This window comes from Zonotrichia albicollis, chromosome 16, assembly GCF_047830755.1.
Source record: "Zonotrichia albicollis isolate bZonAlb1 chromosome 16, bZonAlb1.hap1, whole genome shotgun sequence".
Classification (NCBI taxonomy): Eukaryota; Metazoa; Chordata; class Aves; order Passeriformes; family Passerellidae; genus Zonotrichia; species Zonotrichia albicollis.
The window spans coordinates 5,413,423-5,437,446 of record NC_133834.1 but is presented as its reverse complement, the minus strand read 5'-3'; the positions used below and the strand labels follow the sequence as shown (position 1 = coordinate 5,437,446).

At 39.9% G+C, this 24,024-nt stretch overlaps 3 protein-coding genes across 4 annotated transcripts in view; 1 reads left to right on the top strand and 2 right to left on the bottom strand.

The window, feature by feature from the left end:
• Positions 1-18,696, bottom strand: part of CHLSN (cholesin) — a 122,949-nt gene extending 104,253 nt beyond the window's left edge. The window contains 2 exon segments of the mRNA XM_074553204.1: positions 16,904-17,049; positions 18,275-18,696. Of these exon segments, the coding sequence (XP_074409305.1) occupies positions 16,904-17,049; positions 18,275-18,503 (375 nt within the window). The 5' untranslated portion in view covers positions 18,504-18,696.
• On the top strand, positions 333-8,410 carry GPER1 (G protein-coupled estrogen receptor 1). The gene is given in 2 exon segments (XM_026793685.2): positions 333-656; positions 1,996-8,410. A coding segment is annotated over 1 exon segment (1,101 nt). The 5' UTR covers positions 333-656; positions 1,996-2,425; the 3' UTR covers positions 3,527-8,410.
• Positions 18,697-20,912: 2,216 nt separating the features above from the next.
• On the bottom strand, positions 20,913-23,923 carry ZFAND2A (zinc finger AN1-type containing 2A). 2 transcript variants are annotated; one of them, XM_014267274.2, is made up of 6 exons: positions 23,749-23,922; positions 23,170-23,264; positions 22,320-22,451; positions 22,066-22,217; positions 21,460-21,549; positions 20,913-21,058 (listed from the first exon to the last, which is right to left on the bottom strand). In XM_014267274.2, the coding sequence occupies exons 1-6, from the start codon at positions 23,801-23,803 to the stop codon at positions 21,049-21,051; spliced, it is 534 nt and encodes a 177-aa protein (XP_014122749.2). In that variant the 5' UTR covers positions 23,804-23,922; the 3' UTR covers positions 20,913-21,048. The 2 variants fall into 2 exon arrangements, with proteins under 2 accessions (XP_014122749.2, XP_014122751.1); XM_014267276.2 differs by lacking the exons at positions 20,913-21,058; positions 21,460-21,549 and having other exon boundaries at positions 22,062-22,217; positions 23,749-23,923.
• Positions 23,924-24,024: the final 101 nt, after the last annotated feature.

The following is a 24,024-nucleotide window of genomic DNA, read 5'->3' as shown; positions in this document are numbered from 1 at the left end:
GACCCTTCTCAGATGCTTGATGCCTTCAATCCAATATTCCCCTTTAGATTGCCCAGAGGCTTTTAAAAAACAGCACAAATAACAGAAATAATTGCTTTATATCTATGTAAAATATGCTTCATTGCAATCTGAAAATAAATCTCTTAATTATTGTTCAGCTGAGCTCTAGATTTGAACGGACTATAAAACTTAAAATAACACCAGAGGCAGAAAGGAGGGTGCAATTAGGCAAAATAAAACTGACAAAGACAAGAGAAAGATGTTTGAGTAGTTGTAGCAGAAAAGAAACCAGCAGAAACAGGGTTAATTCTAGCCTTATAAGGCTGTTCAGCAGCACTTCAACTGCACACAAATTAGAGCAACCCTGGGAATCTATAAAGCTTGTTTTATTGCCAAGGACAAGCAGCAAGATCTGCATTTTGCTCTTGTAAACTCTCCTTTATTTAATAAGTTTTAAAGCAGAATAAGACTTTTATATGATTTTTGTTTTTACTGCTGAATCATCAACAGGTGGCACCCACTGCAGCTCTGCACACCTAAAAGCAAGTTTTTTCCGAGAGGACAGTGGAAGTTGGCACATCCATTACGTGTGCACCCAGCAAGGAGCAGCCTGCTGCTGTCTGCAGGAGAACCAGCCCGGGAGAAACGGAATTAAGGTAAAATAAAGTGTTTCACAGTACATAGTTACCTGTAATGCTTTTAATTGCTTGGCTTTTGGCAGCCTTTCAGATGTAATTAAAATCTGACCACCTACGGACCTTTTAAAATCAATTGCTCAGGCTGTTAACTTATCATTTATTGTATTTAAATCTGTTTTACTGCCTTGTTCACAAATAAAAAGGCTGTTACATAAAGACAACAGTTTATATCTGACTTCACAGCTGCTTGAAACAAACACTGAACCTTCTAATGAGCGTAATTTCATATGGATATTTTAGCATGAAGATTTACACGATTAAAATGGTTCAAAACACAGCAACAGGTACCGGGAACTTATACCTGTTTCATTATTAAATACAAGCTCTGGAACCTGTATCTTTATTTAAGTATATGTAGCTATTTCTGATTATTTGAATACATTGAAGCAAACTCAGCTGTATTTCTGACTAAAACTATTCTAACCCTCCTACTCCACCAGTGATCTCCTCTTTCCTCCCCCAGATTGCACACGGGCAGGATTTAAGTCATCAAAATGTGGAAATATGCATGAATTTTACTAGCAAACAATTTTTAAAATATATTTTCATGTAAATAAAAACCAATGGTTTGACAGTAAGATGCAGATTAAAGCAATTTAAAATATTTAAAACTTAGCAAAAATAACTTTATTTGTAATTTCCTTGCTGTTTTGTTTGTTTGGGGTGTTTTTTGTTTGGCTCCTTCTTTTTTTAAATAAACTTCTAGCAATGCTTCAAGTGTATAACACTCAACATTTAGAAGTAAACAAATCTGATAACTGGTTATTTTCCATTACTACCCGGAAGTCAGTGAAAGTTAATAAATCACAACAGAAAACAAACCGAGTATAATAATGTTGGTGTAAATCAATATGCTGCTTGTATTACCTTCATTTCTGAAATCTGCCTTTCCCTCCCACTGAAAGCAGCAGGAACCAACTGCTTTTCATCTCTGTTGCCTTCTCAACCACAGACTCTGCTATTTATTACTCTTACAAGCTGACAAAATAAATATCTATGTATATATATTTAAAAACACAGTTTTCCTATATTAGGTAAAAGTCACTCATTTGATTTCTCTGATTTATTCAGTTTTTAATACTGAAACCCTGACGGGCACACACAGTTTTAACAGACTTGCCCTCATGATGGTATTTTGATCTAGAACAAATTTAAATTCTTTTAAGTGAACCTTTGCATGTATATTAGAACATGATATTTTCCACAACATCTGCTGTGATTGAAGTTAGCAGAAGCTAATGGCACATGGAACAGTGCTGGAATATGAGATTAATCGTTTTCCATTTGCAAATTGCAGGTCCAAGGATGTTCATTGATTATTAAAAGAAAACAAATGGAGCTAGAATTCCACTGCCTTCCAACTTGCATGAAGGAACACTGCTGCTGAAAAGCTTTTATTAAAGAGACCCAAGTACCACCATGGTAAAGAGATTCCTACATGATCTTAAGGCATACAGGAACTGCAAATTCTCTCATTTAAAATGTATATAGCATCCTGTAAAACAAATTAGACATTCAGTATTTGTAGTATTATATTTCAGTCAGTTTTAAGTCTAATTAATCTGACTTTTAAAGGATTTTAATTTCCTATACAAAAATCTGTATCTTTTTCAATTCCAAACAAAAATGCTTACTAAGAATTCAGTTGAAACCAACCAAAAATCTGATTCTTTAGGTATTGCCATTAAACTGTGAGTACTAACATCTTTTCTGCAGATATTTTAACCATGGAAACTTATTCTGCCTCAGTATCACCTGTTATATGTAACAGCACAACTTTTAACCTGAATGGATCCCATTTGTGCAATGAAAGTATATCCTCTAGATTAGCTGATAAATCAGAACACCAACAATATGTTATTGGCCTTTTCTTATCATGTCTTTACACAATATTCCTTTTCCCTATCGGTTTTGTGGGAAACATTCTGATACTGGTTGTCAACATTAGCTTTCGGGAAAAAATGACAATCCCGGACCTTTACTTCATAAACCTGGCAGTGGCTGATCTCATTCTCGTGGCCGATTCCCTCATTGAGGTCTTTAATCTTGACGAGAAATATTACGATATCACCATCATCTGTACCTTTATGTCTTTGTTCCTTCAGATCAACATGTATAGCAGCATTTTCTTTCTGACATGGATGAGTTTTGACAGATACCTAGCCCTGGCCAAAGTAATGAGGTCCAACTTTTTTCGCACTATGCAGCACGCTAGACTGAGCTGTGGGCTCATATGGATGGCATCCATTTCGGCAGCTCTAGTCCCATTTACAGCCGTGCACTTACAGCACACCGGAGAGGTCTATTTCTGTTTTGCAGATGTAAAAGAAATCCAGTGGCTAGAGATAACCCTGGGGTTTATTATCCCCTTTGTGATCATCGGTCTTTGTTACTCATTAATTGTTCGAGTCCTTATAAAAGCACACAAGCACAGGAGTCTCCGGCTGCGGCGACAGAAGGCTCTGCGCATGATTTTCGTTGTTGTCCTGGTTTTCTTTATCTGCTGGCTCCCTGAAAACGTCTTCATTAGCGTCCAGCTTCTCCAGAGGAAAAGCGAGCCCGTCTCCTCAAACAGCCCATCCTTCAGGCATGATTATCCTTTAACAGGACATATTGTGAACCTAGCAGCTTTTTCTAATAGCTGCTTGAACCCCTTAATTTACAGCTTTCTGGGGGAAACCTTCAGAGACAAACTGCGACTGTACATTGAACAGAAAACAAAAATGTCAACATTGCATCGCTTCTGTCAGGCTGCCCTAACGTCTGTCATTCCTGACAGTAATGAGCAATCAGAAGTCTGATTTAGTGGCATTGTAAAGAACATATGACTGTGAGTTGTGCAAATAGTGAACAAAATGCTTGCTACTAACCGAAAAAAGTGCATTTGTGTGTGTGTATATATATATTGTATCGCTCTATTGAGTATTGAAGGTTTATATTCAAAATGTTTTTATGACAAGACTTTAATGTAGAAGAATATGTTTTAGTCAGAGTTATATTTAATTATGAACAGGATTATTAAAAGCTGAGCACTGAAGAAGCTTTATTCTGTATTATACATATATGAATGGCAATATAAGAGAAAATTTTATCAACTTAGGAAGACTCTAGATGTAATCTGATTATCAGAGATGATACTTTGCTGGTGTATATAAGCTACTTCCACTGAAATAATGAAGCTGCCGTAACAGTGAGGAAAAATCATTACAACATATTGATGTGGAGATGCAGAAAACATTGATTTTTTTTTCACCCAAACATGTTAAGATGAATGACTTTGCTTACAAAAAGTACACGGTACTATCGTCACTGTATTCTAGCATGACTTCCATGATTAAGTTTTTGATCTTAATATAATCAAGCACAGTGATGAGTTTTTGTCTCCTAAATGTAATCTACTGTTTACATCAGTACTTGATCAAAACCAAAATCATCTGTAACTATAGTGCTCATCTCAAAGAACTTCACAGAAGCAAAATGCAGTGCTTCATTCTGTCTTTTAAGGTTTGACCCTGATGATCTCTCTCAGAACAAACATAATTGGCCTTTTTGTCCAAAGTACGCCAACATCGTGTACATTCACACCTGCCTTCAGATTTGAGTGCACACTGCACAAAATCTCTTCACATTCCAGAACAAAATGCTGTGATTTTTAAGGAAGTGTCACTTTCTGCAAAAGATACTGTAGATATTGTGTAGATATGGCTTGTAAGAGTGACAGAAACCTTAATTTTTAGAAAGGAAGACCATATGTAATGGAGAGTGTGATTATCAGATCTGAACTTCAAGCACACCCATCCCACCTCCAGAAACCCCCAGCCTTTCAAAATTGTAAGATGCATTTTAGATGCTTTGATCATTTGAAGATTAATTATGCTAAGCAAACAAATGATAGCACCACTTAGTGGAAAACAATAGTGTTTCTTTTCTTCTAGCAAATAATTGGGTTGTAAATCTGATTGATGTTTAGCACAGGTTACTCCTGGACTTGTTCAGAGGAAGCTATAAAGTTCCTAGAGATTAGTCTGCAAGATCATTAAAATATCACTTGCTACATCTCTTAAGTGAACAAACTCATTTCACTTCTGTGCTTATTGACTGAAGCACCAGAACTCAGCAGAATAAGATGTTCTGTCCTATTTTCAAATGTCATATATTAATTAATTAGCACAGTAACAGATTTTAAAGGATTTTTAAATGTAGACCTTTAAAACAATGACTAAAGCTACTAAAGCAATAAAGAAAACAGTGGAAATGATGATTCCATTCATATTTCTCATGAAATATCTTGAGCTTCTTAGTGGAAGCCTTGGCCACAGAAGACTTGACCTATAAACAGAAAGGCCACAAGACGATGATGGCTGAATTTGAAATAGATAGCTGGATATTCCTGCAGCTCCAACAGGAACAGCACTGTTGGAGGCTGAGGCAACTGCAGATTATTTGCAAGTATTCCTAATCACAGTCTAATGAAAAATGTGCTCAGTTCCATCCTCTCTGCACAATACCAAGCAAATCTCCCCTCAAGACAGATGCAAGCAGAGAACAAGTTGCTAAAATACAGTAAGTCATCTCCCACCATTGTGCTGCATCACACACACCCTTTTTCCTCAGTACTTTTAGCCACAATTGCTCAGGTCCTGTGGACTGCCAATAGACATTACTCACACCAGTAAAGATGGCTATTTCAGACAACACCCAGCTGAAGGAAGGGATAATTGTTTTGGCAATGCAATTCTGAGAAGACAGACACATCTTGAGCTTACAGATTTATTAGGTTTGTGCAATCCTAACACTTGTCATGAATAAAAAACTTATTTGGGGTTGCAGGAATACACTTTCCCAATTGTAGTTGTTGCTTATTTTGGAATTTTAGGAATAAGATCCCTTCCCCTCCTGCCTCCTTCCAATACAAGTCTATGGTAAAAGCCTTTCTGCTACCCCTGCAGAACACAAATCAAGAGAGTCTTTGTGCAGAAGCTTATAATAATAAACAAACAGCAACAGCAAATGCCTGCTCATGCATCCTCCAAAGAGGTTTGTTTCTAAGTGATCTTATTCAGTAATATGCAGTGAAATTTAGGAAAGACCAGATTACTATAGCATTAAGAAAACAATATTTACTCAACCTGAAACAACCTATTGCATGTTCAAAACCAAATTACAAACCTAAAGTACCTGATGGTTTCCCTACTGCTGATATTTTGGAACAGGCTTATGAACTGTGCCTGAAATTACTAAATTTAAACATACTTCTTACTTTAAATGCAAAGCACTCTCCCAGCTGAAAAAACTTGCACACTTATTCCCAAAGCTTTTTTTTTTAAACAGTAACTCTGTACAAAGTAATATTTACAGAAATGTTATACAAATTCCATGTGTTTATGTACACAACATGCTTTCTGCAAGCCAGCATCTTGCAATAACTCACTGATATGGCTTATCCATGCACCAAAAGGATCTCAGCTTGATGTGCCATTTTTTTTAATTTCAAAAAACATAATCACCAGTAAATAAAACATTTTCTAGAGTGTAGAGGAAAAAGGGAATAGGAGCAAGAATTTTTATACAATTCCTTTACTTTTTTACCTCTGGTCTCTCACAAATTGTTTCATTGCTAAGTTGAAGGAAAAGATTCCATATGCCTTTCTAAAACACTGGACTGATGACAACTATGAGATTTAAAAACCTGTTTATCATAGTTGCTTACAATCTTTGCTGTAAAATTCCATATAAAGTTTCCAGACATGAAAAGTCTAGCATTAGGAAAAGCTCACAGAAAAGAGGAGAGAGGGAATAATAAAAAAATCCCTGAAACCATTAACTGCTTTTGAAGATAATATTTTAGCACAAGACTGCCTTGAATGCACAGGGTACAACTGAATAACTAGAAACAAAATAAATGCAAACAGCACAAACTAGCACCAGTCTGGACCTGATGCAACTGAGAGCTCCCCTTAGCTGTGTAAAAAGATACGAGAGAAAGAATTATGTGAGACCTCTTTAACATGTTAAGGAGATGCTGTAACTTTGCATTCTTTTGACAGTTTTGGGAGATACACTAAATACCAACTGTGCAGACACAACATCCACCTCTTAAAAATTCAAAGTCTGTCAGTCTAAAGATAAAGCTTGATTCATTTATGAAGAGCATTACAGCATGGGAGGGCATGTGACAGAATTTGAATCAATGAGTCAGGCGATCCCAGATTCTGTGCAAGGCTTTGACACAAGACGGGCAAGATGCAACAAAAGTCACCTCTCCCTTCAAACATTGAAAAAAATTGAGCACAAAGTTTTACAAGAAAATGCCTGTAAAATTTCAGACTAAGTATCTGTGTTTCAAACAAAATTCACTGCCTGTACAGTGCAGGCTCTAATCTTTTTTCCAGCCATCAAGTTGTGTTAGAGTATAACTGAATTTTTTCCCGTGTAAGGATTTTGCTGTATTCTCTCAGCTGTTTATTAAGGCTGCAAAAGGGAAAAGGTTGTCTGGACAATTTTAAATGGTTAGGATTGTCACATAAAAAATGTGTTAAAGAGTGGTTTACCGTAAGTAAAAGCATGTCAAGTTCAACCCTGATTATCATTAATTCCATTGGAACTTGTTTCTGCATAACTAAAAACAAGGGAGTCTATGAAGAAATAGGTTTGAATTTTAATAGCTACTTATGAAGGTGAAGCAATGAATTAATTTGATTTTGATTGAAAACAACGAAGATAAGGCTTGATTTGAATTTAAGGGACAGTGTCTATCCTTCCCTTTCACCTTAAGTCCTACCTCACCCATTCAGACCATCAGCAAACATTGAAAGTTTTCATCACAGAAGAGCACGGGGTCAAATTAATTGTTTATTTGTTCTTTTTTATGGTAAAACAGGAACAACATGTGATGGGGAACAAGCCATTTTTAAGACATGCCCACAGAACACCTTTCCCCTATACCCTTAAGCTCTGCTGTCAGGGAGGTTGGAGTACATGCCCTGTGCTCTGTTTCAGGGACACCAGATATGAAAATCTGAACATAAATTATATTTATAATTTAGGTGTTCTTTCTTCAACAGTATTGTCCAAACTATTTATTCCACAGTGACTTTTATTACAATAAACTTTTAACCCTTGGGGGTTTGGGCTTCCTTTTGGACTTCCATCACACAGCAGCGTGACACAGGCAGGAGCTGAGAATAAACAGCTGCATATTGAGCCACCCAAGGTGCCAACACAGGAGCAATGCCCTCTGCAGAATGGGCAGGATCAGCTCTACTTTCAAGTCCCTTTCTTACATTCTACTTCATTTCTTTTACAGAAGTCCACTAAATGCCACTACCAAATATAAAGATGATTGAGTCTCACACAGTCACATCCACGCTTAGGATGGTTTTTAAAACTGTTTAACCACCACAATAAAAACCATTTTCAAGTTTCCAACCTGTTTTCTCACATTGTTCAAACAGTCTGCTACAGGTATATACAAGACATTTCAAAGTTCTAAATTAACCTACTGAGTTGTTCACCACCAAAAAGTAAAACCCTGTCTTCTCAAAATAAATATTTAATGCAGCAGGGTGAGCCTTTCCAAAGCAGCAGCTTTGCTTACAAGTCCCAGTTCACTTGACCTGCAAGCAAAATCACTGAAGAGGTTTAAGACCATTTCAAATTGCATTCAGTGTGTTTTCTGGAAGGACTTTAAAAAACCGTCGGGAGAAAAAAAGACATAGGAGAGAAACAGGAAAATTATTAGGATGTTGTTAAATTATCCTTAGAATTGGAGTTAAGGCGATTTTTACAGAAAGAACTCAGTGGCAGAATTGCCTTATAGTGCTGGAGATAGATTTGTTTTCTGCCTCAGCAGCAGAAATATTTCCGTTCCCAGACATTCCCTCAATAGAAACAGTAACATAATGGCAAATAAGATTTTCTTTCTTTCATTCTCTCTCCATTCAGAACTACAAAAGAGAAATAGCCTGTACCTGCCTACAGAAACCTTTTAACTCTTGTGCTCCAGAGTGAAGTGCACACAGCAAACTGAGAAGCAAACCAAGGAAACAGCTCACTGAAACAATTGACAGTATTCCAAATATCCACCTGACAACTGAGTATCAAGGTGGGAAGAAGACACAGACAGTGATGTGTGGGGGAACTTAATTTATAAACTAGGTGGCTTCCAAAGTCAGAATAATTACTTCTGATATTACAAGCTCATTCTCTAGTAGAGTGAGAAACATGACATGCTATTTTCTTATGCTAATTACAGCTGCCTGCTGATGGGTGACACTGTTAGGGTGTCGTGGGATCAGAAGCCCAGCCCTGCTGGCAGAGGTGCTGCTGGAACTGACACAGAGCCCAAACATCCACTGAGCATCCTCAGCCCAAAACAAGGAGTGCATGAGGACCCACGGAAAACTGACCCTGCTGATTTGTGCTCGACTCTTACTGTGTGAGACTTTCTGGATCTTGGCCAGAGATTTTATTCCAAAACCTATCAGACCAGGACAGTTGGCTGCTCCTATTCTAAACTCAAACTAGATCATGACTTAACCTAGACAAATGTAAAGAAGACAACCATAGTTAAAGCAAAGGATGGTAAATTTTACAATTTAAAAAACCCCTACTTCACAAGTTTATTAAAAGATGTCTTTGAAGTAAAAGCTTGAAAGCCACAGAACATGGGATTTTCATAATAAAATAGGAAAAACTTTCCATTCCAAAGGTAATTGGAAAAAATAACCAGCCAGTGAGGTGCATGAGAGCTCCTAAGTTCACAAAAAGCCCATGACCAATTTCAATGACCTCTGCATTACAGTTCAGTACAACAGTTCTGTAACCAATTAGTTATTTTTCAAGTGGGTAAGGATTAATCACTCTCCTTTAGGATTCAGTCCACAGCATAAAGGTAGGATGGAATGACAGTACCTAAAAGCATGCATTTTTCACAGATACTTTAGATTTTCTCTTCTCTTTACATAACCACTCTGCTCCTTTTTATGCAGCTCTAAGCCCTCAGTACATTCTCTGAACAGCTTTGACATCTTTCAAACTCTGAGATGGTAGGAAAAGCTGTCTGCCCTTATGTATATGCTATTTGCAATAGCCTGCTTTACAGATCCAAATTATTAAGATAATGCTGAGAAATTTAATAAAACACTGGTTGATGATCTTCTGTTTGATGTCCTACAGAACTCCTGTGGGATTCAATTAGAAATAGGTAAATGCATTCAAAGACAGAGTCTGGTTTCCCTGTCAAATACCTTCATGCTTGTACCCTCGATATTTCAGGCAGGTTCTGGAAGTCAAAAGATTAATTTTCTGTTCTAATTACTTGTTGGATGTAACAGACAAGCATTTTCCACGTATTTATTAATCTGTATGGCTTTGATCTAATACCCACGAGCCATTTTATCTATGCTGTAATTTATTAACATACATAAATATACACTGATTTTCCATGTGGTTCACAATATTGCATAAACACAGAAGGCATTTTGAATGAAAAAACTTCTAATTTCTCATTCATACTACACAAGCAGCCATCACCCCCCTTTTATCTGCACCAAAACATTGGGGTTTTTTTAAATTTTTGAATCTATTTCATCAATACATAAAAAATCATATTTCATAAAAATCATTATACCAGACTCCCATATTGTTTAAACAAGCAGCAGTGTTTCATCAAGGACAGAGCTGATTTTTAGAATAAGCATAATATCCAAATTGTGCCATTTTAGGTTTTTTGAACCAATTAACATTAACAAAACAGTAGTAAGAGCAATAAAGAGGAAGTAACAAACCCGCAAGAATCAGGCCTGCATTAACACATTATGCTATACACACTTCCAAGTTTCAAGCCCTGTCAAGAATAATTGCCTTTGAATGCCCATTTCTCTGTTCTTTATCCTGTATCAGAATGCAGCAAACAAGCCCACAAACTAATTTCTTGCCAAGTGAATGCATTTTGCAAATTCAAACATGTTAACAGGACTTCTTTTTAACTAAAGCTACATGCATTTTGAGGTTTTGTGCCAAGTTTTCCATATTCAACAATTTGGGCCTTTTCCAGCAATTTTCATTGATGATGCCTTTCTCTATGAGGAGCTAGAAGTCATCAATACAGAACCAGAATAAAATCATTGAAAAAGGGCAGAAAACAGTGTTCTCACTGGACTGGAGCTGGCTGACACAGTCAAGCAGATCTTCAACAACTGAACACTCAACAAATTCAACCCACAAGTGGGATCCTGTCCTGAATTTCAATTTTATTAAGATATTTGCAGTTAAGGCAGGAAAGCAAGGATTTATACTGGAAATCCAACAAGAGCCATCAAGGAAGGTCTCACCAGCAAGCAAAGAATGAGGGCTGAGAGGAAACAGCAAGAACGTGCTCCAAGCAGAGAAGGAAGAATCTCCCCTCTTAACAGCAAAGAAGGGACAGTTCTGTTTCACCACCAAACTCCCCATCAATTTAATACCCTGGCTTTATTAATAAAAGTAGGGAATTAACTTTGAATGGAGACAGATTAAGGCAAATACCCCGAATTAGCATGAAACTCTTGTTGGCTAATATGTAATGAAGAATGCACAATTCCTCTAAACACAAGTAAGAAATACACCACATATTGTTTATACCAAACACAGTTGGGGACGTGAGCCTTTCGCCTGGGAAAACCATCTTCAAAGTAGCAACTGTTTTCCCAGCTGTGAATACTCTTTCCTGGGAAATCTATTCGTACCATTACAAAAATAATTTTCAAAGGAATGTGAAATTATTCAGCCTAATCTATGCATATCCATATTTCAGACACAATTCTGTACCTTCTTAGACATGTCTGTTTACAGAAGGCCTCCTATTCCCTATAAACACTACATGGGTGTCACAATTAAATTTACCCCCTTTTTAAAATAAATAAATGTATGGTTAATTTAATAAAATAATTGGAAGCAACTCAATCAATATTCAGATGAAGAAGTGCTAGCAGGAAACAAATGTTTCAGTCCCATAACCAGCTGCCCTCAAAGTTTGTTGTTTTGTGGTCAGTTGTTTTTTTAAATTTTCCTAATTTGAGAAATATTGCATAGATAAGAAAGCAGATAAACCAAACAAGATGTCACAGAGTAAGCCATAACTGCCACATGGATTTAGAGCTTTGTAATTATTTCCTATAACTATCAGAAGGCCACCATACAGAAAGGCACTGAGACACAGTGGGCCAGCAAACTTGTCTTTGTGCAAGTAAAAAACCCCAAACAAATAACCCAAAAATAAACATTCAACTAAAAGGTAGCCCAAAGCAAAGAGAAATAGGCCCAATATTTTAATTACAGACTGACAAAACCCAGCACAATAACATCCATCCTGACATTTAACTTGGCCACTTTGAGAAACAGCTCCCATTCCCCCTTTATCTCTGGGAACCTGCTTTCTGCTGATGTATCCTTCCATCAGGGCACAGGGGGAGATGGAGGGATGGGGGAAGATGAAAGATTACGTCATCTTCTCTTCATAATATGGACAAGACTCTATTTGCATATTAAAAATATTTTAAAATTGGTCCAAAAAACCCAGTATGAGACAAGGTTTTTATTTTAGGGCATTATGCTAAATAAAATAACTCTTCAGAATTTATTTCCTTTTTTTTTCTTTGACTATTTTAATATCTAATATTTAATTTTAATATTTAAGATTTTTACCTATTCCTTGAACAAAAATCAATAACCTCAGATAACGCTAATGCTTACAACAGAGGATGAAGCAAGTACAGCAAAACGAACAAGTGCAGGAAGAGGGGACAGGGGAATTGCAATGCAGTTTCCAAAATATACTTTTAATGTATATAAAATACAGTTAATATTGGTAGCCTGGTAATCAGAAAAAAATCCTGCAACATCACACTAAGTTGTTAACTTCATGGCATTTTTTTAGGATGGGAAAATATAAACCAAGTTATTTTGATGGCTACAAGATAAGCTTCCCATTAATTAGAAAAATAAATTAAGAGAACAATAAAGGATTACTGAGTTTGTTTGCAAATCATCCACAACTCATTATTTCAAGAACAGGCTTTGGGATGAATTAGTGGGTTGTCAAACAAATAAATACACTGTCTGATGATAGCTTTACAGTATCTGCTGGATCAGTGTGCACCAATGTCTGGTTTGCATTCATTAAACATTCAAATTACTACCCCAGTTACCTGATTACAAGCAGCATTAGAGATCATATCAAAGTAGCATTCCCAGTTATTCCACCGAGCTCATGCCCAAAATGTTTATCTCCACAGCTTAAACATAATTTTAAAGGGTTTTCCAACCAGTGATTTTAAAGAATCTTTTTTTTTGTGGTTTGCTTTGCAGTTTAAGTATTCTATATTGCTCTTTATGATAACTTTCAAAACACCAAACAGAAAAACGCTTTCTTTACAAATTTTGCCCTTTTTCCATTTAGTAAACAAATCTTACTGTTTGGGCACCTGCACACTTTGATGAAAGAAACATTATGAGCTACTTGTTTATTTGCCATTGTTTGTAGTATCTGTATGGAATCTCAGAAATTAAATTCCTTTCCCACTGATCTTGCCTTTATCTGAGGAAAACGTTGATTCCTCCTCCTCCAAGCACTTGCAATGCTGGAGATTACAAGGAATTAGAAGGAAACACCCACTGGCTGTATGAGCATTACCTAAAGTACCCTTCAACCATGAACAAGGTGATTTGATTTATAAAGATCGATCTTCCCTTAGTCATCGTCATTTTCCTTGAAGTTACAACATTCACTAGACTAAATTGGGAAGGAACAGGAAATTAATATTGTTTTCTATGGATTACGAATTTTGAATCTTGCCTAATAGATGTTCTGTTCTGAAAGAATTTCCTACTGTTCTGCAGAAAGCCAGCAGCTCTGCAAACAGCACGGCAGCAATGAGGGCTGCCCATAAATGACAAATCCTTTGACACAGTGAGAACTCACTCTGGGCAGAACTCAAACAGCCCAGGGAAACAAAGCTGCCACTCATTGTCCCCTACCTACAGAGCTGCACCTGGCAGGACTGCTGCTCCAGAAAGATTTGTGCCATTGGGGCAGATATAAGTCTGAAGAAATCCACAACCAGAAGCAAAACAGGGGTAATTGCAAAGAAACACTCCTAAGGGTTCTGTTATTTCAGGATGACACATTAACAATATTGCAATCTTCTTAAATTTTTTTTCCAGAGAACTGAAACAAAACTAACTTGTCAGAAAAGATCCGTCAGACAGTTGTTACCTAAGAAGCCTATAGTCAACTTCAAACACCAGTCTAGATAGCACATTTTAAATCTCTTTTCATCATACCCATGTTACAGTGTGAAAGGAAAAACTTAAACACTCTGATAGAGGTCTGCTTAGATCCCATCTGGGGAATTAGCCTTGTTCATTAACAGCCCATTTCCATTTCATCAACATATAAGTATGTTAGCATGTAAGGTAACATTCAACATGTAAGTATGTTAGCAAACTATAAATGTCATTATTAAAAATGTAAAACTTCTGTCTAGTGATTAAAAAAAAATCTGTTTAATATGTGTGATTGTTCCAAGTAGGTAAATAGAACAGTAACATTAGGAGAATCAGTCAGAAAAACCTGAAAGGCTGAATTAAGTTTTTAAACTTATTTAAACTCCAAAACTCAGCTCCACTAGAGATGTCTTATTTACAGCTGTGTGGTTCTAAGATCACTCACGAAAGCATTCATATTGGGCTTGAATTGCTTATTGCTATTTAGTGTAAACAGAAGAAATTGAGTAGATGAAAATCAATAAAACATCAAGATTACTGTGAAAGGTCAAGCTGTTCCAAGGAAAAATGCCTGAGTCTAAGGCTGGTGAGAATTTTTGAAATAAATTTCTTGAAGGAATGATCAGTGTACACTAAATCCAGCCACTGAAAACACACCTCAACCTGCCTCCAGCTCTATAACAAAATCAATTAGACATTTGTATTTTTCACTTTGGAGATTAAATTTCTTGTACTAGAATTGAAAAAAAAAAAAAAGTAAATCACAGGAACATGACTTAATGAACCAGTGAATTTCTGTCCCACCAAAAACTCTGACTTCTTTCTGCCACACATGAGACTCCTTAGGAAAAACTGGAGCCCTCCCATCCTTACTTTCAGAATGCCAGGAAGAGTTTTCTTTAATTCAGTTACTGCATTAAAAATCAATCACAGTTCATCAGAATGCAGGCACCATGAGTCAGAATTCCTGTAGATCTAGCAAAATTCCAGCTTATTTTAAAGTAACAGAAATCAAAGTAAGTAAAGGTGCAGAATAAACCTCCTCAGCAGTTGCCTAACTTTTGCTCCAAATTTCTTACTTGGAACCATTCACTGACTGAGCACAGCCCCAGAGCTCCTCCTGATCTTCCTGTTCCCACAGAGCAGTTTTACCTTGTTCTCTGTTACACTTTCCATGCTGACAAGATTTGATGACCAAAATCCCCTTAAAGCAAAAATGCCAGTGTGCCTTAACCAAGCATTTCACACAAAGCTGGGAGTACTTACACTGAGTAACCATCAAACTGCCAAGCAATTAACTTTTTAACCACTTCTAAAGTAAAATTGTTTAAGATCTGCCCCACATTTTTCATTCTCAACAGTTATTTCAAAAATAAAATAAAAAAGAAGTGCTCTATTAACTTGGACTTTCCTCTATCAGCAGTTACAGTTTATAAAGCTGATGCCAAGAAGTGGTTTGTCATGGACCTTTTATGGCATTCCCTAAAACTCACTATATACATGTTCAAGCCACCCACTGGCATCAACTTCTATGATTCCAAGAACTGTTGTGCTTAGTGGTGCTCCCTAACAGCATTAAGGATTCCTCTTTCCTCTTTCTTTCACAGTCCTGCAGTCTGCACAGCCCTCAAAACTCATCTGGGTGTTCTGAGAACTGAACACTGGACATCAGATGGTCCAAAACGGCCCCACTAGCCAGGACTTGAAGCCCACCTTGGCTGTTTGGCAGTTTTACATGAAATTATAGATTGTCACAGGCAATAAAATTCTCATTTTGACATTTCAATTTCACACTGTTTTGTCCTGGAAAATTATTTTCACTCAATTATAGCACAGCAAATCCACAGTCTGTAATATAAAGGAAAAGAAAAACATTCTCTCTTGTGAAACGATAAAGACAAAATTTCCTATTCTTGCTTTGACAAAGATGTATTTTTTTCTTACTTAGGAACATTTCTGCTGAGTTCAAAAGTGTACAGACCTCTGAACAGCTTCTGCCAATAGAGTGGCTTTTTTATATTAAGTTTCCCAAACTCTAAATGCAATACTTAGAGACACTTATGAATGCAAAGGATCTTCAAATATGTTCTTGCCAATGAGATGAAATAAAGTCTAATAACAAAATAAGTACTAATTTTTAGCTATATGAGCTCAATTGAACTACATATGTCATGACAGAGGAAGTAAGAAGCAGTTTTCACATATATTTTATGCTAGGCCAGGAAGCATAAGAGAATTGAGACCATGGCTTCTTGAGGTGATCCTCGAGAACTCCTGAGGAAAAAAACCTGCTTTCCCTCTCTACTTCTTGAATTGCTTTACAGTTCCTTGATCCTCATTCCACAGTAACCACTAAGAATATCAGAACTGAATTGTCCTTGAAATACGCATAATTTCCACGACTTAAAAATCACAACAAACAAACAAACTACAACAATAAAAAAACAACAACTCCCAATAAAACCCTTCCAACTCCAAGTTCCTACTTAAGTAACATACTGAGACTGCTAATTTTATTCTCATAAGATAATTCATAAAACTTTCAGGAATACAGAGAGACTGCTGACACCTCCTGGCCACTTGACATTCTGTCCAAAAACCAGGAGAACTTCCAAGAAAACATCTTTCATGTTTTCCCAGGCACCCAGAATCACATGAAGGCTGAAGCTGCACCAAGACTGCCATATGACAGCTCCTCACTTGGTTCACCTTCTACCCACATCCAATCTCTGTTTTTCACAGAAACACCCAAAACAAACAGAGATCACCTCTCTGCCTGCTCTGATTGCACACAGATTCTGCTTAATTTATCACTTCCTTTTAGCTTTCACTCTAGGAATATTGCATCCAAGGAATCACTGCAAATGAATCCAACTCATATTCAGAACAGAATCTACAGCAACAATAAAACCACTTTGCATTGAATTAAAGAGCCAAACCTGGAGCTTTTGCTTCTTCTTCTTCTTTGGTTTGGTTTCCAATTCCAGCTCGTCCTTTTGGGCCACATCTTCCTTCAGCTTTTTTCTTTTTTCTGCCTTCTTTTCTTTTTTTTCCACGATCATTTTTGGCATTCTAAAATGCTGTTCTGTAACAGAAACCACCAAACTGCAGTTAGAACCTTTATAATATTAAATATCAGTTTCATATACAGGCAGTATAACTATAACTACACTGGTATGGTAATTATTTGTGACTACTTAAACATGAAATGTATGTCTGCACTGAAATTGGATTCATTTTGGAGACTTTTCATGCTTCCTTTAGGAATATATTGTAGTTAAGGTACTGTAAAACTCAAATGTCAATCCCCTGTAGGAATCCCCACACCTTTTATCCTCTGAGGCCCTGTTGTGGAAAATGCCTCAGTGATATTCCTGGTAGGAATTCCCCATAATTTAGGCTGTGCTTTGTGCAGGTTAGAACACACCAGAGTGAACTGTTTGATCAACTGCCTACTTCAGATAACACCCCATCATCTCAAAATACATTCACATGACTGTTAATCATCTCATTAATATGCATATGTGTGCAAAATGTAAGGCTATTTCATTACTAAACAGTTTTGAACCACTAGTTCTGGTTAAACTGCAACTTTTTTCTGTTTTCCTATACGCGGTATAGCTATGCTTGAAGAATTGTCTCACTAGCTTTATCTTTAATTTTAGACTGAAATGAGGGTGAACATGAACAGGAGTTGCAGACAACACTGCAAAGGGGTCTGAAAGCAGGTCCAGTTGTAACTCCGTAGTGTTTCTCTGCCAGAGCGCCTGATTTAGCGGCTTTCCCCAGGTATCCCAACACTGTCAGTTTCAGCGTCCATTTCAGCGTCAGTTTCACTACACAGGCAAATATCGCTCAATCACAAACATTTACCTTGAAATACACACTGAAATACAAAACAAGCCACACGTCCCACATCAATAGAACCGAAGCTGCCAAAGGAGAGGTTCGGCACCGCCGGGACAGCCGAGCCAGGCCTGGCACGTGGGAGGCACAGCCGTGCCCGGCCCGGGAGGGCACCCAGCCCACAGCCAGCCCTGCACTGGGGGCCGGCTCCACTCCCCAGCCTGGATACGCTTCCCAATGCAAACCCCCCTCCTCATATCCCAACGCGAACCCTCCCTCACAACCCAAAACACACACCCGGGCACGCCGCAGCCCCCTCAGCCACAGCCGCGCATGTGGCCAGGCCGGACCGAGCCTCCCCGCCCCTTCCGCAGCTCCGTGCGGGCAGAGGGACCCCCGGAGAAGCCGCCGCCGCCAGGCCCGAGGGGACCCGGGGCTGCGCCCCCCGCCCGTCCCACACGCACCTCCCGCAGCAGCCGTCCCGGCACATTCAACTGAGCCGCACGCTTGGCGCCGCTGCCCGCCCCCTACCTCTCATTGGCTGTGCGAGGAGAATGGCGGCATCTGGTTGGCTGCTGATCTGTCGATCACCCCGCTAGCCAATAGGAAGCAGTGCTCGGAATTAAAGTGCTCATCAGGAACACGTGTGCCGCGGAACGCTCCGCCGGCTCCAGGCGGCGCGGGTGACGTCATCTTCCCGCGCCGAGCTCCGCCTGTGGCCCCGCCCTTAGGCCGGGGAGCGTGCCGGGATCGGGACTGAGCCGGGCCTGGCCGGGATCCGCCCCCATCCGGACAGGGACGCACCGGGGCCTGGCACGGATCGTCTCGTGTCCTGGCCGGGATCCGCCCGCATCCTGCCTGGGACCCCTCAGGGCCTGGCAGGGACCCCTCCGCTGCGGACACACTGAGGCGTGGCTCTCTGGAGAACGGCTCTCTGATCCCTTCGAGCCTGCAGATCCTAAAGGCTCCAGATCCTAAAAGATCCTGTAGTGTGAGATACCCCTGTCCCGATGGGGTCTGGTGCAACGTGTGGGAAGAGGCCAAGGGTGTGCTTTGACAGATGGAGAAAACACCTCCGAGGACAATTTCCAAGAAGCAAATTGGTTTCCATGTTTTCATTTTCTATAAATACCCCATGCACAAACTTTTCCAAGTCCCCTTGGTGATTTAAAGGCCAGAATTTTTACCACATACACACACGTAGATGACACGTTATTTTTCAGGACAACCTGAGACAAGGCTGTTGTTTCCCTTTGCTTGGAGCCCAGCATCCCTGAGATGCTGGATGTGGGATCAGATTCTGCTGGCAAACGCATCCCTGTACATTGCAGGCACTGGTGGGAAGGGACAACCTCTGCTTTCCTCCTCCCCACAGCGAAGTGTCCTCCTGCCCCCAGCCATCCCTGCTGGGCTGGGACAGCCTCTCTCCCCTGGGCCGTGTCCTCACACCACGGTCAGACCCTGGAATTCCCTTCCCAAAGCACCACGGGGGTGCATGGCATGGTTTGGGAATGGGTGCTGGTTAGAAATTCTACTCAAAAAATATAAAATGCATATGAAATATAGCAGTGTGCTAGGGCTGAGTTAGGGTGTTGGTACACGGGATAATCAGAGGGTGGTGGTACCTAAAACTAAAGCTGTAATTTGAGCTTTTGCTCCAATGTTAGACTTCCTAAAATAGATTGTGTTATTGCATATCCTATTGTGACATCCTGTGGTTGAACACAGTATTACAGATACCATCAAATCACAATCTTGGCTGCAGGATTGCAAAAAATTAGATTATGTGGAGTGCTCAGTGTAACTCATATCTATTTTACATGTTCAGTTTGGCCAAGTAGGTGTGATGATCTTCAAAAACTTGTCCAGGATGAGAAATCACACTGGGTCAAATATAAATATGGGATAGCACAGATACTTTTTCTGAAGAAATGACATCTGTCCTTTCTTAGGAAAGGCCTATGACTCAAGGTGTTGATTGTTTATGTGCTGTCCCTGTGAAGCACCATAAATCCACTTTTCCTCCTCAGGCAGCATTCCCACCCCAAGGATTAAACTGTTCAAAATGAGACACAACAATGTTTACACACCTGCAGCATCCCCAAAGATGTACAAACCACATGCACTAACTGCACTCCCATCTCTTACAGTGTCAGCAGAGATGATTTTTCCCAGGCCAGGAGCTCAGCACTGCTCTGCCCAGTGCTTCTCCTTCCCTCCAGGGCATTGGAGGGGCTGCAATTTCCCTCCAGGTAGCCCTAAGCCAACACTGCAGCCCAGAAGCCCCAGCATGCAGAGGAATGGCTCCAATGACACATGAAATTGAGGTCCTGACCCCCTGACACCATCAGAAAGCCCTGGCATTTTTCTCACAATTAGCTGGATGAGAGGTCTACTTAGATCCCATCTGGGGAATTAGCATTGTTCATTAACAGCACATTTCCATTTCATCAAGCTGTAATATTTCAGGCCTCAAGCTAAGCAGCTGGATGCTCATGCAGTTTTAAAGAGCCAAGAGAGCTGATCAGGATAATAGATGGAGCATTATCTGCCATGACTTCACTTGCTTAAGCTTTGCAGGAAGACAGCAAGAGCAGCCTCCCTAAACAATGCTGTATTTTGGCTTTATTCTCATTACACAAGACACAGTTAATGCTACTTTCTCTGGCTTTCTTTTCACCCTGAAACCACAAAATACATTCCTGCAAATCTAGATTTCTAAGGGATAATAAATGATGAAGAATTCTACTGCATGTGCCTGTGTGAGCACCAGCCTTCAGACAGGACCTGAAAAAGGACCTGTAAAAAAGATGGTTTGGCTTTATAAATAAAACTCTTCCAATGACACACAGAAACCAAGATGGATGTTGTTTGTCATGCAGAGCCAGAACACTTCCAAAAGGATTGAGACATATGACAGTGGCTTGTATTTCACTTTTTCATTTTGTGAGATTCCTAGTTCAGGCTTGGCATCACCCAAGCAAATCTGTGTTTCATACCAACAGTAATCTTCTACCTACCACCATCATTCCACTTCTTACATGAAATATTTTTCATAATGTTAAAGTTCTTATTTAAAATATAAGAACAAATAACATTGGCTTGGAAAGGGTAGCAGTTTATTGAATGCATACATAATTATTATACAAAAATAAGTTAATTGCATAGAAATTTATAGAGAGAGATAGAAAATGTTAACTTCATTTTATGGATTTGATCCAGATGTGAAGAGCCTCTACTATCTGCACCTGTAAGAGATAAGAATGCACTGTAAGGGTTGCACAACTGGAACTTTCAGTCACATGAGCTGCAACATGCCAGGGAAGGGCTTGGGCCATTTATTTGAATTCAGGTGCTTGCTGTGCTTTCCTCACTCGGATGACACACCATTTTCCCAGAACTTGGCCAAACCTCTGACTGAGCAGGTGGGAGAACAGCCTGCAGATACAATTTGATGTCCCAATGCTTGTGTCTATGAGAGCACTTTAATCACTCCATTGTAGAGGAGCAGGGATTTACCTGTGCTGTCAGAGCCCCTCTACTCACTCCCCACACACCATTTACAGGTCAGCCACCAGCTCTAGAGCAGGCAGAGGTGTGACAGTGGCACTGCCACAGCCTGGTTTTGGTTTGTCTTTTCTCCTGATACCTGTTGTGCTGACGATTCCCATTAGATGGCACTCCAATTGCTCCCGGGGAATTGAAGGTGGGATGAGAAGCTCTCATCAGAGCTGCATATCTACAAACAAACACAACCAGGCTCAGCAGCTATGCACTCTGTGTTTTCACTTTTCCATCCAGTTTAATCATCTGCATCTGTCACACAAATCTCACAGTCCTACTGCACAGAACAGTCAAGGTATGTGTGCCTGCAAAACACAATTTTTTTTACTAAGTTCAGACTTAGTTTGTCAGGGTATTGATTATTCTTGGTTACTTCAAGGTGCTGGAGAGAGCTTTAGGATTCTAGTAGGTATACCTAGACCCCAAAGGGTGCTTGAGTTGGCCAGTGCCTGTTCTCAGTTAGGAGAGACTGACACAGGTAACCTTGAAAATCCAGGAAAGCATTTGACAAGCTTTTTCTCTTGGCTCAGAAATTAAGGCTGACACATCAGAAATTCAGCCTGAGACGCAAGAGGAAATCATGGCTACTTTATTGACATGACCAGTAGTTTCCAGAACTCCCTGTCTGCCCAAGCTCCCCACCAAGCCCTGAGACCTCATCTGGAGCTGAAGTACCCCAAGTGCAGCTCACCCTGCCTTGGAGATGGGCTGGCTGCTCCCTCTGCAGTCGTGGTCCAGAGGATGCCGATGTTTTATGCAGAAGCTGCTGCCACACTGTTCACAAACCACCTTCATCATCTCTTTCCTTTTGCAGCCTGGCTTTGTGCATTTGTTTGTGAAGATCTGAGTAAGAGAGGACAGGGAGTTGGCAAGGTTGGCTTTCTGTGAGCCATGACCAAGCTGAAGGCACAGGAAGGCAGCTCAGACTTCAGCAGCTTTTCTTACCTTCTGCTTTTGCTGTGCTGGGTTGTATTTGCAGTCCTTATCTATGTGGGCTCCAACCACAATATCTGGGATTTCCCCCCTCTGCACTGGGATAGGCGTGTTACAGAGGGGACACACTGGCACCTGCACGTTCTAAGAACACACAGCACAGATCAGCATCACAGAATTAAAGAATTGTTTAGATTGAAATAGACCTTTAAGATAATCAAGTCCAACCATTACAAATCCAACCCTATTTTGTGTCCTTCCCCTTGTCTTACCCATAGATATTAGAAATATATCCCTAAATGCTTCATGTTCCCATTTGCTAATGCTTTTAAAGATACACTTCAAAACAGTAACTGCAAATCCCCATCCAAAAACCACACAGAAATGCTTTGCCAAACCAATTGTAGCAATGTATTGGGTAAGTTGACTTGAAATATCCTTTTGGCTTTTCTGGAATTACAGCTTTTGAATACTTCAATGCCCAAGTACAGGCCAGAGATCAAACTGGATCCACTTGTGGACCCACTTGTTCTATTTATTTCTTCTGTAGTTTCATGTTTGTTGTTCTTCAACTTAGAGGACTTGGACCCCAGAAAATTTTAGACCACAATACATTACTTGAAATATATAGCACTACTCTCTGGGAAGATGCATTGTAAGTGAAAAAACCTAGAATCTAACAGTTCTGACCTCTGAAATGTCATGTTGCTATAAATTAGAAACCCAGATGTATCTTTAACTTGCATCTTGATGTTCTCCCGTCCACTTTTATTGAAACCACAGGTGAAGTTTCAGACCAGCCCTTACAAATGACTTAGCAAATTTGCAGGGTGAATTATGACTCATGTCATACAGAACTCACTTTCTTGTAGGCAGAGCTGCACTTGTGGTCATCATAACGGATGTGATCTTTACAGAACACTTCCCCACATGCGTCACATTTCAGAGGAAGGAAATCTGGGAGAACAAAAAAGAAAACATTTTTGTGGAACAAAGCTAACAACTCTGAGGTACCCACAGAAGTCTACAAATAAATTCTAAAGCAGTTTTTGTCGAGCCACAATCCCATTATCTCTATAGAGATTAGATCATTCTTCACAAATACTAAAAGAGCAAGAGTGGTAAGTTTTCCTTTTTTATCTGCAGCATAAGACAAACACAAGCCATAAGCACCTCAGGAGCTCCTTGCATGCAGAAACCTTAGTGAGCAACTAGTCAAGAGCTAAGAGCTCAAGTACAAACAGAAAACCATCAGTTTCAGTTTCAAAAATCATGTTATTCTTGAAAAGCCATTCCTTAACAATTTAACACGCACAGGATGAACAACTATCACTGTTTCCCTAGCCCTGCTGAGGGGGTACCACAGCAGCATTCCGGTACACTCCTTGACGAGTCCTCCCGGGCAGGCGCTGCTCGGGGCTCGCTCCGAGCCCGCACTTACCCAGCTGTTTGCAGGAGCGCTCGGAGCAGTGCTCTCCCAGCCACGGCAGCTCCATGGCACACGGGGCCGGTGACAAAGAGCGGAGCCCTGGGACGGGCGCGGCCGCCGCGCCTTTATCGGCTCGGGGCGCTGAGTCAGCGCAGCCACGTGCTGAGTCACGCTCCCGCCGCGCCCCGTCCCGTGACGTCACTGAGGTCGCAGCCAATGGCGTGCCCCGCTGCCCCACCGCCCACCGCGCGTGCGCGGGCAGCGGCCAATGGGAGGCCGGGGGGCGGC

Bases quoted from the DNA above. Each gene is read 5' to 3' on its own strand.
- ZFAND2A (XM_014267274.2), bottom strand. From the start codon at position 23,803: ATGGAGCTGCCGTGGCTGGGAGAGCACTGCTCCGAGCGCTCCTGCAAA. The intron at 23,265-23,748 runs GTAAGTGCGGGC...TTGTTCTCCCAG, and splicing joins GCGCTCCTGCAAACAGCTGG to ATTTCCTTCCTCTGAAATGT. The intron at 21,550-22,065 runs GTGAGCTGCACT...GTTTGTTTGTAG, and splicing joins CAGCCCATCTCCAAGGCAGG to ATATGCAGCTCTGATGAGAG.